The sequence below is a fragment of the Cetorhinus maximus genome, chromosome 18 (assembly GCF_964194155.1).
Source record: "Cetorhinus maximus chromosome 18, sCetMax3.hap1.1, whole genome shotgun sequence".
Lineage (NCBI taxonomy): Eukaryota > Metazoa > Chordata > Chondrichthyes > Lamniformes > Cetorhinidae > Cetorhinus > Cetorhinus maximus.
This window is the reverse complement of record NC_135896.1, coordinates 1936780-1950446: the sequence shown is the minus strand read 5'-3', so window position 1 is coordinate 1950446 and position 13667 is coordinate 1936780. Positions and strand designations below refer to the sequence as shown.

The window sequence follows — 13667 nt, the reverse complement described above, 5'->3', positions numbered from 1 at the left end:
CCCATATCATCACTAAGATCATCTATTTCCACTGCAGCAGCATCACCTGATTCCTTCTTTGACTCTATCTCATCTACTGCTGAAACCCTCATCCATGCCTTTGTTACCTCTAAACATGCCTACTCCAATACGCTGCTGGTCCCATATCCTACCCTCCATAAACCCGAGATCATCCAAACCTCTGCTGCCCGTGGCCTATCTTGCACACCTCACTCTTATGCTCACTGATCCACATGGGTTCCTGGTTAAGCAATGCCTCGGTTTTGAAATTCTCATCCTTGTTTTCAAATCCCTACCTCTGTGAGTCCCTCCAGCCCTCCAAGATATCTGCACTCCTCTAATCCTGGCCTCTCGAACATCCCTGTTTTTATTTGGTCCACCAGCGGTGGCTGTGCCTTCAGCTGCCTAGGCCCTAAGCTCTGGAATTTTCTCCTTAAACCTCTTTGCCTCTCTTTCCTCTTTTATAACGCTCCTTAAAAATCCAATCAAAAGCAAAATACTGTGGATGCTGGAAATCTGAAATAAAAGCAGAAAATGCTGGAAATACTCAGCAGGTCAGGCAGCTGTGGAGAGAAAAATAGAGTTAAAGTTTCAGCTCGATGACCTCTGACTAAGTTTTTGGTCACCTGCCCTAATATTTCCTTAGGCAACTTGGTATCAAACTTTGCTTTGTAACACTCTTGTGTAGTTCCTTTTTTAAAAAATTACATTAAAGGTGCTATATAAATACAAGTTGTTACTGCTGAAGTTGTAGCAAAAGACAAGATGTTCTCTGTCAAAACTATTTTCCATGACTCCAACACCCTTTGATGCAAAGGATTATTTTCCTAAACATGTGAATCACAGCAGCTATATTGCCTTGAAGATAATAACTGAAGAAATAGGAGCAGGAGTGAGCCATTTGGCCCCTTGAGGCTGCTCCATCATTCAATAAGATCACAGCTGAAGTTTTATACCAACTCACTTTCCCAGCCTATTCTCATGTGCCTTAATGCCCTTAGTGTCCAAAAATCTATCGATCTCCGCTTTGAATATATTCAACAACTGAGCACCCACAGCTCTCTGGCATGGGGAATTCCAAAGATTTCAATGATGAGGACTGATTCATCAACAAACTGTTTTACTGCAGCTCCATGTGTTGTAATTTCCAGCCTTTCTGTGAACCTTTCACCCAGAGCAGAAGCTGACGAACGGAATTCAGAAAGCAGTAATATCCAAGTTCAGATACAGTCGCATTTCGAATGACAACCGCTGCAATCATCAGGCAGCTTCAGGCTATCCAAAGCAAAGCAAGAGTTACAGCCTTTGCTGCTCTCCAGCCTGAAATAAAGCAGCAATACCCAACTGGCTACACAGTTTCTCTAAAGTGAATCAGAATGAAAGGTTACATGTAATGTAAAAATAATCCACAAAGGGATAAGGCTACAAGGAGAGAAGTCTTTATGTCAGTGGACTAATAATCCAGAGAATGTTGTCACGACTCACTGGGGATAGTATGCTGCAATATCAAGCCTCAATGTTCCCTGAGCTGCGACAAAAGTGAAAACCACCAGATTGCCCCAATTCTACCTAACTGTTTAATTTAGGTTAACAGAATACGAGCACCAGGTTTGTAAACTTAATAAGTAAATAACTGTTTATTGAACAGATTGTCTTTAACTAGTGGCAAAAGAAAGAAATATGAATTGCTAACTTCTAACACTACAACTTAAACTCTACCCCCTTCTTAAATTCCAATACAAATATATATATATATATATATATATATATATACACACACAAACACTCTCTCACACACACACTCTCGATGGGTTGATTTTGATCGATGTCTTCCAAATTCCTTTCAGTTCTTGTTGATGACACAAGGCAGCCTTCCAGCACTTTCCATATTTAGTTCACTGGTTGAGAACTTGCTTTTCAATGTCTCCAACAGTGGTTTTCCCCTTTTCCTTTTTACAGGGGTTTCCTCAGATAGACAGCAGGTTGTAGAGGTACGAGGAAAAGAGATATTAGATGTTTTCTCTTTGCAGGCCAGGAGCTTTCTGCTACACTGCCCTCACACGAAACCTGGTCACCTGTATCAGGAGTCAATTAAAATGCTGTTGTCAGGCAACTCCCTTGGTCCAGGACTCCTTTCCATCACCATCCTGTCTTTCATGGCACACTCTGTTCCAGAACTGCAACATTGTATATACCTCTCATCCTGTTCCACTGGACATGTCTTTGAAATTGCAGCCACTGTAATTCCAATCCACAGACCAACAGAAAATAAAAAGATATGTTCTTCACAACAATCCTACAGAAATAAAAAGGTTTGTTCCTTACAATGGGAGCTCAAATCCCATCATAACCTTTTTGAGAACTTGAATTAACTTTGAAAACAACGTGGAAATAAAAGGTTGGTCTCAGTAACCATGACCATGAAGCCGTCAGATTGTCGTAAAAATCCAACTGCTTCATTAAATTACTTAATGAAAGGAAACATGCTATCCTTACCTGGTGGGAGCCCAAATATAACCCCACTCCTCACACCAATTTGGCGTGTTAAAAAGGCACACAGTTCAGGGCAACCAGGGATGGGCGATAAACGAAAGCCACAAAGAGAGGGAGGGGAGGCCAAGAGAGAGAGAGAGAGAGAGAGAGAGAGAGAGAAAGGGCCACAGAGAGAGAGAGAGAGCACGTGCCAGAGAGAGAGAGAGAGACACACAGGGAGAGAGTGAGGCACAGCGAGCGAGGAGGGAGAAGGGGACTCCAGACCGAGTGCAGACTGCCCGAAAACAGTGTTGTCATGTTTAACGCATCAAGGAAGGATAAAAGCACATCTGAAATATACGTTAGCAAAAATTCCAAAATCTGACCTGGCAGTAGAATGGTGCTAAGCATGTCCAGGAGGTGGTGGACTTGCCGCGGAGACAGGAAGAAGTTGACAGACTCGATCTGTCCCTCAACGTCCAGCTGTGCAAGAGAAAAACAGTTGAATTACTGCTTTCCTGCAAGGAAATCAAACTCATCTTCAGCTCTTCCGAGTATAAACTATACTTCATACAAACATACAAAACAGGAGCAGGAGTAGGCCATTCGGCCCTCAAGCCTGCTCTGCCATTCAATAAGATCATGGCTGATCTGTTTGTGTTTTGAGTTCCACATTCCCATCTCCTCTGATAACCTTTGAGGCTGAGAGTTCCAAAGTTACACAACCCTCAGAAAAAATTTCTCCTCATCTCTGTCCTGTTAGGGTGACCCCTAATTTTAAATCAGTGCCCTCTAGTTCTGGACTCACCCACAAGAGGAAACATCCTTTCCATGTCCACCTTAAGATCATTCAGGATCTTGTGTACTTCAATTAAGTCAACCCTCATTCTTCTAAACTCCAATCTTATAAAGCTCAGCCTGTCCAACCTATCCTCATTTTACAAGCTGCTCATTCCAGGTATCAATCTACTAAAGCTCCTCTGAACCACCTCCAACACATTTACATCCTTCCTTAAATAAGGAGACCAAAACTGCACAGAGTATTCGAGATGCAGTCTCACCAATGCCCTGTATAACTGAAGCATAACATCCTTACTTTTATGGAAAAACAAAGTTAACGTTTCAAGTCTGTACGGACTCGAAACGGTAACTTTGTTTTTCTCTCTCCAGAGATGCTGTCAGACCTGAGTTTTTCCAGCATTTTATGTTTTTGTTTCAGATTTCCAGCATCCGCAGTATTTTGCTTTTTTCCTTACTTTTATGTTCGATCCATCCCATAATAAATGATTGCATTCCATTAGCCTTCTCGATTACATGCTGTATCTGCATACTAACTTTTTGTGACTCATGCACGAGAACACCTAGATCCCTCTGCACCTCGAAATTCTGTAGTTGTTTTCTGTTTAAGTAATACTCTGCTTTTTACTCTTCCTGCCAAAGTGAACAGCTTCACATTTTCCCACATTATACTCCATCTGCCAGATTTTTGCCCATTCACTTAACTTATCTATATCTATCTGTCTGCAAACTCCTTACGACTACTTTACAACATACTTTCCTATCTATATTTGTGTCATCTGCAAATTTAGCTATCATGCCTTCATTTCCCTCATCTAAGTCAGTGATATAAATTGTAAAAAGTTGAGGCTTCAGCACAGGCTCCTGCAGGACTCCACTTGTCACATCCTGTCGATCAGAAATAGACCCATTTATGCATACTTTCTGTTTCCTGCCAGCCAGCTAATCTTCTATCCATGCTAATACATTGCCCCCCACACCATTAACTTTTATTTTCCACAATAACCTTTGATGTGGCACCTTATCAAATGCCTTCTGTAAATCCAACTACAGCACGTCTACAGGCTCCCCTTTATCCATAATCTTGCAGCCAGGTCTCTGTAATGGCTTTCATATCATATTTATTTACTTCAAGGTGTGCTATCAATTTGTTTACTTTGTTACAAATGCTATATACATTCAGATACAGAGCCTTTAGTTTGGTCTTTTTGTTATCTTTGTGACACCTAGTCTTGATACTTTGTGCATTTAGGTTCTTTCTCCCTGTCCCTTCCTGCCATTCTCCAACCCTCGTTTCCCATATTACTATTTTTCTCTCCTACCTTGTTTCTACTTTTTGATATACCACTTCTTTGCAGATTTGATCCTTTGCCCCCACTTTTTAGTTTAAAACCCTCTCTACTTCCCTAGTTATGCGGTTCGCAAGAGCACTGGTCCCAGCACGGTTCATCAGGTGTAGACCATCCCAACGGTATAGCCCCCACTTTCCCCAGTACTGGTGCCAGTGTCCCACAAACTGGAACCCACTTCTCCCACATCAGTCTTTGAGCCATGTATTCATCTCTCTAATTTTATGTACTCTATGCCAATTTGCACACAGCTCAGGTAATCATCAGAGATTATAACCTTTGAGGTTCTGCTTTTCAATCTGGTGCCTAGCTCCTCATACTCTCTATACAGAACCTCCTTCCCAGTTCTACCTATGTCATTGGTACCTACATGGACCACGATAACTAAATCCTCCCCCTCCCACTGCGAGTTCCTCTTCAGCCCCGAGCAAATGTCCCAAACCCTGGCACAGGCAGGCAACACAGCCATCTGACTCTCGCTCTTTGCTACAGAGAACAGTGTCAACCACCCTCACTATAATGCTATAATGTCCCCGCTACTACTACGTTCCTTTTTACTCCCCCCACTTGAATGGCTTCCTGTACCATGGTGCCATGGTCAGTTTGCTCATCCACCCTGCAGTCCCTGCACTCACCCAGACAAGCTGAGAGAGCCTCTAACCAATTGGACAATTGCACATGCTCACACTCCTGCCCTTTGGGTCCCCTTACCTGCCTCACTCACAGTCACATTCTCCTGTCCCTGACCAAATCAGAAGACCCTATCCTAAGTGGTGTGACTGCCTCCTAGTACAAAGCATCCCGATAACTTTCCCCCTCCCTGATGCGTCACAATGTCTGCAGCTCAGCCTCCAGCTCAATGACTCTGAACCTCAAGCCACAAACTCGTACTGCAGGTGTGTTTGCCCTGAACCACAATGTTATCCAGGAGCTCCCACAGCTGCAGTCTTGACACATCACCTGCCCTGCCATCCTTAATGTGTTTTAAATAATTACTTAGTTATATTAATCACTTATTTATGTTGATTTTTTTTGTATATTTTATTAACTTTACCCCAATTTGTGTACTATTTTAAACCTTAGGGGTAGAATAGAACTTATCCACTTACCTGATACTCACTAAACAGCTAGCTCCTTTCCCTATAATAGAGCAAAAACTAATCCCAACAGGGCAAGAAAGATGAAAAAGGAAACAAACACCTCCTTCCCCCCTTCACTGAACTCCCCCCTCTCACCAAACTCCAAGTCTTCACTGTTACCTCAGCTGCACTCCGTTTCTTTTCCCAGTTTTGCTTCCCTGGAAGATGCTGGATCTTGCTGAGGTGCATGTCTACGGGTGTCAAGAAGCATTCAGGTACATTGCTTAAGTGGTTAATTTTCACAGGTGATCCTACACACTAAGTGCTTGCAGAAGATTCCATCATCAGTACCACATCAGATCCTGTCCTGATAGAACATCTACAGAAACTGGATCATTGAATAAAGATTGTGAGAAGGGATGTTGAAGCCAGAGTACCCCAAAGGCCAGTTCCAGTCCTACTCCGGCCCCCTCCCACAACTCTTTCTCCGGTACATCGATGATTACTTCGGTGCTGCTTCATGCTCTCGTCGGGACCTGGAAAAATTTATTAATTTTGCTTCCAATCTCCACCCCTCCATCATTTTCACATGGTCCATCTCTGACACTTCTCTTCCCTTCCTTGACCTCTCTGTCTCAATTTCTGATGATAGACTGTCCACCAATATCCATTACAAGCCTACCGACTCCCACAGCTACCTCGACTACAGCTCCTCACACCCCGCTTCTTGTAAAGACTCCATCCCATTCTCTCAGTTCCTTCGCCTCCGTCGCATCTGTTCTGATGACGCTACCTTCAAAAACAGCTCCTCTGACATGTCCTCCTTCTTCCTTAACCGAGGTTTTCCATCCACGGTCGTTGACAGGGCCCTCAACCGTGTCCGGTCCATATCCCGCGCATCCTCCCTCACGCCTTCTCCTCCTTCCCAGAAACATGATAGGGTCCCCCTTGTCCTCACTTATCACCCCACCAGCCTCCGCATTCAAAGGATCATCCTCCGCCATTTCCGCCAACTCCAGCATGATGCCACCACCAAACACATCTTCCCTTCACCCCCCCTGACAGCATTCCGTAGGGATCGTTCCCTCCGGTACACCCTGGTCCACTCCTCCATCACCCCCTACTCCTCAACCCCCACTTATGGCACCTCCCCATGCCCACGCAGAAGATGCAACACCTGCCCCTTCACTTCCTCTCTCCTCACCGTCCAAGGGCCCAAACACTCCTTTCAAGTGAAGCAGCATTTCACTTGCATTTCCCCTAACTTAGTCTACTGCATTCGTTGCTCCCAATGCGGTCTCCTCTACATTGGAGAGACCAAACGCAAACTGGGCGACCGTTTTGCGGAACACCTGCGGTCTGTCCGCAAGAAAGACCCAAACCTCCCTGTCGCTTGCCATTTTAACACTCCACCCTGTTCTCTTGCCCACATGTCTGTCCTTGGCTTGCTGCATTGTTCCAGTGAAGCCCAACGCAAACTGGAGGAACAGCACCTCATCTTCCGACTAGGCACTTTACAGCCTTCCGGGCTGAATACTGAATTCAACAACTTTAGATCTTAAACTCCCCCTCCCCCCATCCCCACCCCGTTTCTTCCCCCCCCCCCCGCTTTTTTTTTCAATATTTATATAGATTCTTCTTTCCCCACCTATTTCCATTATTTTTAAATCTAAAACTAAAACCTTGTTAGCCTTTCCACCCCACCCCCACTAGAGCTGTACTTTGAATATCCTGTCTTCCATTCTTAATTAGCACTTTTCTCAGACAAAACACCTCTTTGACCCTTTTGTCTGTGACATCTTTTGATTATCTGCTCATCTCCACAATCACCACACCCTCAATGTCTCTCTCTCCCCCCACCCACCTTAAACCAATTTATATTTCTCCCTTCTTCTAACTATGCTTCAGTTCTGCCGAAGGGCCATGAAGGCTCGAAACGTTAACTGATTTCTTCTCCGCCGATGCTGCCAGACCTGCTGAGTTTTTCCAGGTAATTCTGTTTTTGCTTTGTATTCCTGGTTGTTTATTCATCTCACAGGGAGATGAATGACTCAAGTCCATGATATTATGGGATGATACTCTTTTGAGTTATCAACAGTCACAGATTGCAACTCTTTGAGTACAAACACAGTTCTTGGTTTCCGGGAGTGGGACATGAACCCACAACCCTCTGATTCAAAGGCGAGGGTGCTATGAACTGAGCCACAGCTGACACCTCCCTATTATGGGATGATACATGCCCTGAGTTGGTTTATGTTGTAATTGAATTTTTGATGAGCTTGTTAATTAGGTAAATATACCATTGGAACAGAAGTAGGCTAGTCAGTTTCTTGTGCTTGTTCTGTTAGGCAATAAGATCAGAGACGATAGTCCTTGCTCAGGCCATGTACAATCCCATAATATCATGGACTCGAGTCAATTGTCTCCGTGTGAGGTGAATAACTTTGCGTAATGGGACTGATGAGTAGAGCAATTAATTTGGCATAGGTCTAATACCTACACTTATCATGGGTAGTGTGATTTGCTGCCCCATTTACTATTTTGCATAAAGGTCACAGAGGTGCTAAGAATGTGAGATTCTGAGAACTTCCAACAGATAACAGGTCATTTGCCCCACTGATGGGTCATTTTACCTCAGGATTTTCCTTTACAGTCTTACATTATAGTGTTGAGACTGAAAGATTACTCTGCTTGTAGGTATACGTACTGTCTTCTACGTGAGGTTAAGCTGTCAATGCTGTGCTAGGTCTGGTGCTTAAGGAACCTTTTTGCTCTCAGTGGGAAGCATTTTCCAACAAAGCACTAAATTAATTTGCAGCTAATTTATCTAAAAGGGAGCACAGAGCTCTTTGGGAGTCAGCTCCTGACCTTGGCCATTGGAAGTGCTTCATTCTGTTTTAGGGTGAGTTCCAGTTCCACTTTCCCTTCACAGCTCCCAATCTGGACCGGATCGAAGAGAACAGCATCAGAAGATTTCCTCGTGAATTGGGGGTGAGGTTCCGAAACTATTTTTGGGTTCCAGCTTGGAGAGAGCTTTGGTTCCGTTTCCTGTGAAATAAAATTACACAACACAGCTGAATGATTTAATTTTTTTTTTAAATTAGGTTGACATGGTTATGAATGCTCTTACCTCAGAGTCAGAACAGTGGAAGTTTGCGCCTCATTCCACAACTGTGTGCGCCATCTAATCTGACATCAAGGGTGTGCTGCAATGTCAGAGAGGGCCATGCTCTGGGTGAAATCTTATGCATCTCTTGCTCTTTCTGAGACATCAGATTCACCGGAATGATACCAGGCTTTAATGAGTTAAATTATGAGGCCAGGTTGCATTACTTGCAATCCCTTGAGTTTTGAATGTTATGGGGTGATCTGAAATGAGGTCTTCAAAATGATAAATGGATTCAATGGGATAGATACAAAGGGACATAATCTTAAAATCAGAGTTTGGTCGATCAGGAGCAAAATCACAAAGCCTTATTCACAAGGATATAACAAGCACCATCTCCAAAATGTGGTGGATGCGGAGGGTCAATTGAAATTTTCAAGCCTGAGGTTAATAGATTTTTGTTAGCCAATAGATATGGATCAAAGATGAGTAAATCAATTTGAGACATCGATCTTACAGGACTACAGGAATAAAGTGGCAAAATGGGACTGCCCAGGTTGCTCTACAGAGAGCTGGTATAGGCTTAATGGGCTGAATGACCTCCTTCTGTGTCCAAATAACTCAAGGACCATCAGCTCTGATCTAATTGACTGAAAGAACAAGCACAAGAGACTGACTAGCCTACTTCTGTTCCTATGGTGTATTTGCCTGATTAACAAGCTCATCAAAAATTCAATTATGACATAAAGCTCTCTGTGGACATTTTGATGCAAAGCTGACTATAGAAATTCATAACTGAGCTGACAGAAAGGTGAGTTGCTCACAGAAGAGACACCTTCCTCTATGCTGGGGGGCAATTAATCTTTGTTTGGCACTTTCAAGCTTTTTTTGTTTGTTCTTGTGATGTGGACGATGCTGCAATGTTTACTGTTCATTCCTAGTTGACCTGAGGGCATTAAAGAGACAACAGATATTGTGGGACTAGGGCCAGGTGTGGGCCAGACCAGGTAGGGGTGACAGGTTCCTGGTGAAGTAGTTGGGCTTTTATGATAGCCTGGCAGCCTCTGTGGTCATTTTATTTTCAATATACACCTAGGTGGGAATTGACCATATGGCCTCTGGGTTGCTACTCCAGCCACGTAACCATACACTATTAGAGCCGTGTATGACGGTAAATGGCCATCATGAATTACATGGTAAAGGGGTTTACTGCACTGACTCATTATGCTGCTGGGACACTTCCTAGTGCCTCAGTATATCGTGCACATTGTTACTGCCTTCACTATAAGGCACAGCACCTTAAAGATTCATTTCCAGCCTTGGACGTTGCCTAATACCAAAGGGTGGTCTGCACACGCTGGAAACAGCTGGCTGCACACCTGCGACAAAGAAATAAAAATGGCCAGTAGAGAGAGGAGAACGAATTACCCTCTGATCTCTGCCAGCAAGTACAGTTTGCATCTAGTGTCCTTAGATGCCCGTTTGTGAGGCAGGTCTTGGTGCCCAGAACAAGTTATTCTGGAAACAGCGTAAAACAACAGCCAGCAGATATCAAAGGAGGCTGGATCTCCAAATATAGGTATCATGGCAGAGGCTGTTTGAATGGAAAATCTTACAATGGAAAACATTTAACAAAACCAATACCCAAGTTATTGTTATAAAATGTGCTGAAATATCACAAAACAAAGCTGGACTGTTGCGGTGATACTGAAAACTGCACCATTAATGTAAGAAACCATCCCAAGGTACTTCAAAGGAGCACAATCAAGTAAAAATCGAGGTTGCTGGAAAAAAGAGAGACATTTTTGTCAAGCTTTTCACCTTGCACTCATCCAATCAGAGTCCACTTGCCAACCAATCAGCTCTCTCTTCTCATACAGTATAAACTGTTGTTCCCTTTACATTTGGTATTCTTGCCAATTGTCCTGATGAGTGCAAAATGAAAAGCTTCAACAAAAATGTCTCTTTTTTCAGCAATACTCAAGTTCTGTACTGACCAAAATTGAGATGGTTAAAAACGTGGTCAAAGGGGCAGGTCTTAATGAGGGTCTTAAAAGAGGTGAAGTTGGAGAGGTTTAAGCAGGGAATTCCAGAGGTGGGGTACACAATGGTGGGGTGAAGGGAGTGAGAGGGTCACATGGTGCCACACTGAGGAACACTCATGCAACAAGCTTTCTAAGAGCCAGATACTGGAATTCCATCCTTAAACTCAACTGCTGCTCTCCTCCTCTAAGGCCTTCCTTAAGCTGCAATTTTCTGACCAAACTTCTATTCATGCTTCCTAATATTTTCTTGTTTATTTTAGAATCCCTACTTTCGATTACACTCCTATGAAGCACCAATGGGACGTATTTCTATATTAAAGGCACTATAGAAATGTAAATTGTTGCGGATCTGTTAGTTTGAACTTACCTGCATTGGCGAAGTCCTGGGTGATGTCTTTGCACTTTCCGGGAACTCGTGACAGAACAAAGAGATCCCGCTCAGCTGCAGGTTCTTGTGGGCGAAAGCTGTGGGATGATGAATGTTAATATCTGCACTCTCGTTTGCAGATTCATCACGGTATTCAATCCTGTAGAGAGAGGCGCAATAAGTGATGACAATGACATTCTGAAAAAATAGAGAAAGGCAGCATCATATTCAGACCTGTTGACTCAGAGATGAGAATGTTATCCCTTGAGCATCAGCTGACAGCTTGGAGTGACTTAACAAGCTGCTCAACTGTAAACACAACTGCTAGGAAGCACAGTTAGAAAAATACACAGCAGCCAAGATGGATAATAAACGCACCATTGCAAGGGGAGGAAAGATACTCTATTTACCTCTGTATTCGAATCTCCAGGGCGATCCCAGTTTTTGAATTCTCTGGGATGTGCTCAATTCTGAGAATGGTGTCTAGAAATGTAAGCTTGACTCTTCTTAAAACTTGAAAAGAGAAGGTACGTACATTAGCTTCAGCAGGCAAAATGCTGAAAACAAATCACTGACAAGCCCTTCCCAGTGCAACACAAAGAGTGTCAGGAAGTTGCCCTGATGGATCAGTGGTTTAAAGGCAGTCAGTGTTTCACCAAGTTTATCTTGGGTCTATCTGACCTAGGCTCTTGTCACAGTAGGAGCACTGGCTTCAATGCTCCTGGGCTGGGGGAGAAGTGGGGGAGATGCAAGATCAGCTACAGTTCCAACTCCTGATGGCAATATACTGATCTGTCTTAGAAAGTTCGTTTGTATGCATGTCAGAGCTCAAGGAGGCTGGGCCTCAGCTGTGATGCCCCCTTCTCAAGATTCAGGGGTGAAGAATTCCTGCTGGGCTTTGTCAGAGTATTCCTGCAGGAGTCAGTGTCTTTAAGAGTGAGAGAGAGAGAGAGGAGATGGAGAGAGACATGACTGTCACTGCAACAAGCACACCGAAAGGAAAGAGCCATTACTATAACTTAATTACTGACACTATTATTCCCAAACTCCCGTCTTCACCTAGCCTTTGACAGAGAGCGACAGGCTCATGCACATTGTCCAGTAATTTGCTCAGGTGGCTATTCTTCATGAGTGAGGGACAGCAGGCCTTTTGTCCACAGGATGCAGCACAGTCAAATCATCCACACAAGCACAGCAGGTGTTACTGGGTATTGCTCAGGAAAGTGATCTCCAGCTAGTTTTACTCTCCTCTCTCCGTGGTGGAGCAGAGGTTAACAATGTTGTCACAACCAAAACACCAGCTGAGCATCAGCAGCGCAGTGCAGACTGGGCATTGAACCACGAACTTCCTGATATGTAGTGTTCAGAACCACACCCAGCCCACACAAATACAAGTTCTCTCTTGAGGCAGGAGTTCCCAAGTTAAATTTTATTTAACATAGTTACTGACCTGTTTCAATGGTTTCTGCAAATTTCTCAAGCCCCTCGAACGGCTGTGGTCCCTCAGCTTGATCATCCGTCAATTTCTGATTCAGGCACTCTTTGGCCAGCTGCATACTGTCCGTCATAAAGCTGGACCAGTACATTGGCTCTGAGCCAGACACTGCCACAAAACAACCAAATGTCAGGTCCTCAAAACAACACAACAGCACCACAACAATTCACTGTAACACTTGAGCGCTGAAACATTCCAAAGAAACCTGCCATCCTTACCCGGTCTGGGTCCATATGTGACTCCAGTCCCACATGAACTTGGTTGACTCTTAACTGCCCTCTGAGGTGACCAAGCAATAGGTTCAACTTGTATCAAATCCACTACCAGCAGCTCAAGAAGGTGGTCCAGCCCCAACACCATCTTCTCAGGGCAATTAGGGGCACACAATAAATGCTAACATTACCAGTAACATCCACATTTAAAAAAGCCATAAGCACCTACTCTGATGCAGGGTTTCAACCCAGAACATTAACCCATCTGGTTACTTCTCAGGTGACGATGGGCTATTGGGTTAGAGATGAAGTCTACTCTGAGCAGATGTCATCCTCAAATCGAGGGACAGCCGATGACAACAACGTTAAATCTGGCAGCTCTTTCAATATTCAGATAGATAAAATCAAATCTGGAGAACAAATGTCACCAACTATTCCCTTATCAGTTTTCTAAATAGGTTTCAATTTACATTGCACTGTTACACACAAATCAAACAGTCCTACAGCATGTCACAGAGACGGAATTAGAAGTAAAATGGATCCAGCGTCAAAGGAGACATTAGGAAAGTTAAGAGGTCAGTTTTAAAAAGGGTCTTAAAATAGGTGGAGGCGTTTAGGGAGGGAATTCCAGAGTGTAAGCCCTAGATGTCTGAATTATAGACATTTATGGGACAAGGGAGGCCATAATCCTGGAACTCCCTCCCTAACAGCACTGTGGGCCCACCACATGGACTGCAGAGCTTC

At 43.8% G+C, this 13667-nt stretch overlaps 1 protein-coding gene across 7 annotated transcripts in view; it reads right to left on the bottom strand.

Moving 5' to 3' along the window:
* The window catches only part of atg2b (autophagy related 2B), an 84383-nt gene that overhangs the window by 66492 nt on the left and 4224 nt on the right, over positions 1-13667 (bottom strand). For all 7 annotated transcript variants that reach the window (XM_078561947.1, XM_078561949.1, XM_078561954.1 and 4 more), the window contains exons 3-7: positions 12667-12819; positions 11627-11729; positions 11217-11376; positions 8567-8746; positions 2859-2955 (exon numbers count right to left, since the gene is read on the bottom strand). In XM_078561947.1, the coding sequence (XP_078418073.1) occupies positions 2859-2955; positions 8567-8746; positions 11217-11376; positions 11627-11729; positions 12667-12819 (693 nt within the window). The remainder of the gene's footprint in view (positions 1-2858; positions 2956-8566; positions 8747-11216; positions 11377-11626; positions 11730-12666; positions 12820-13667) is intronic.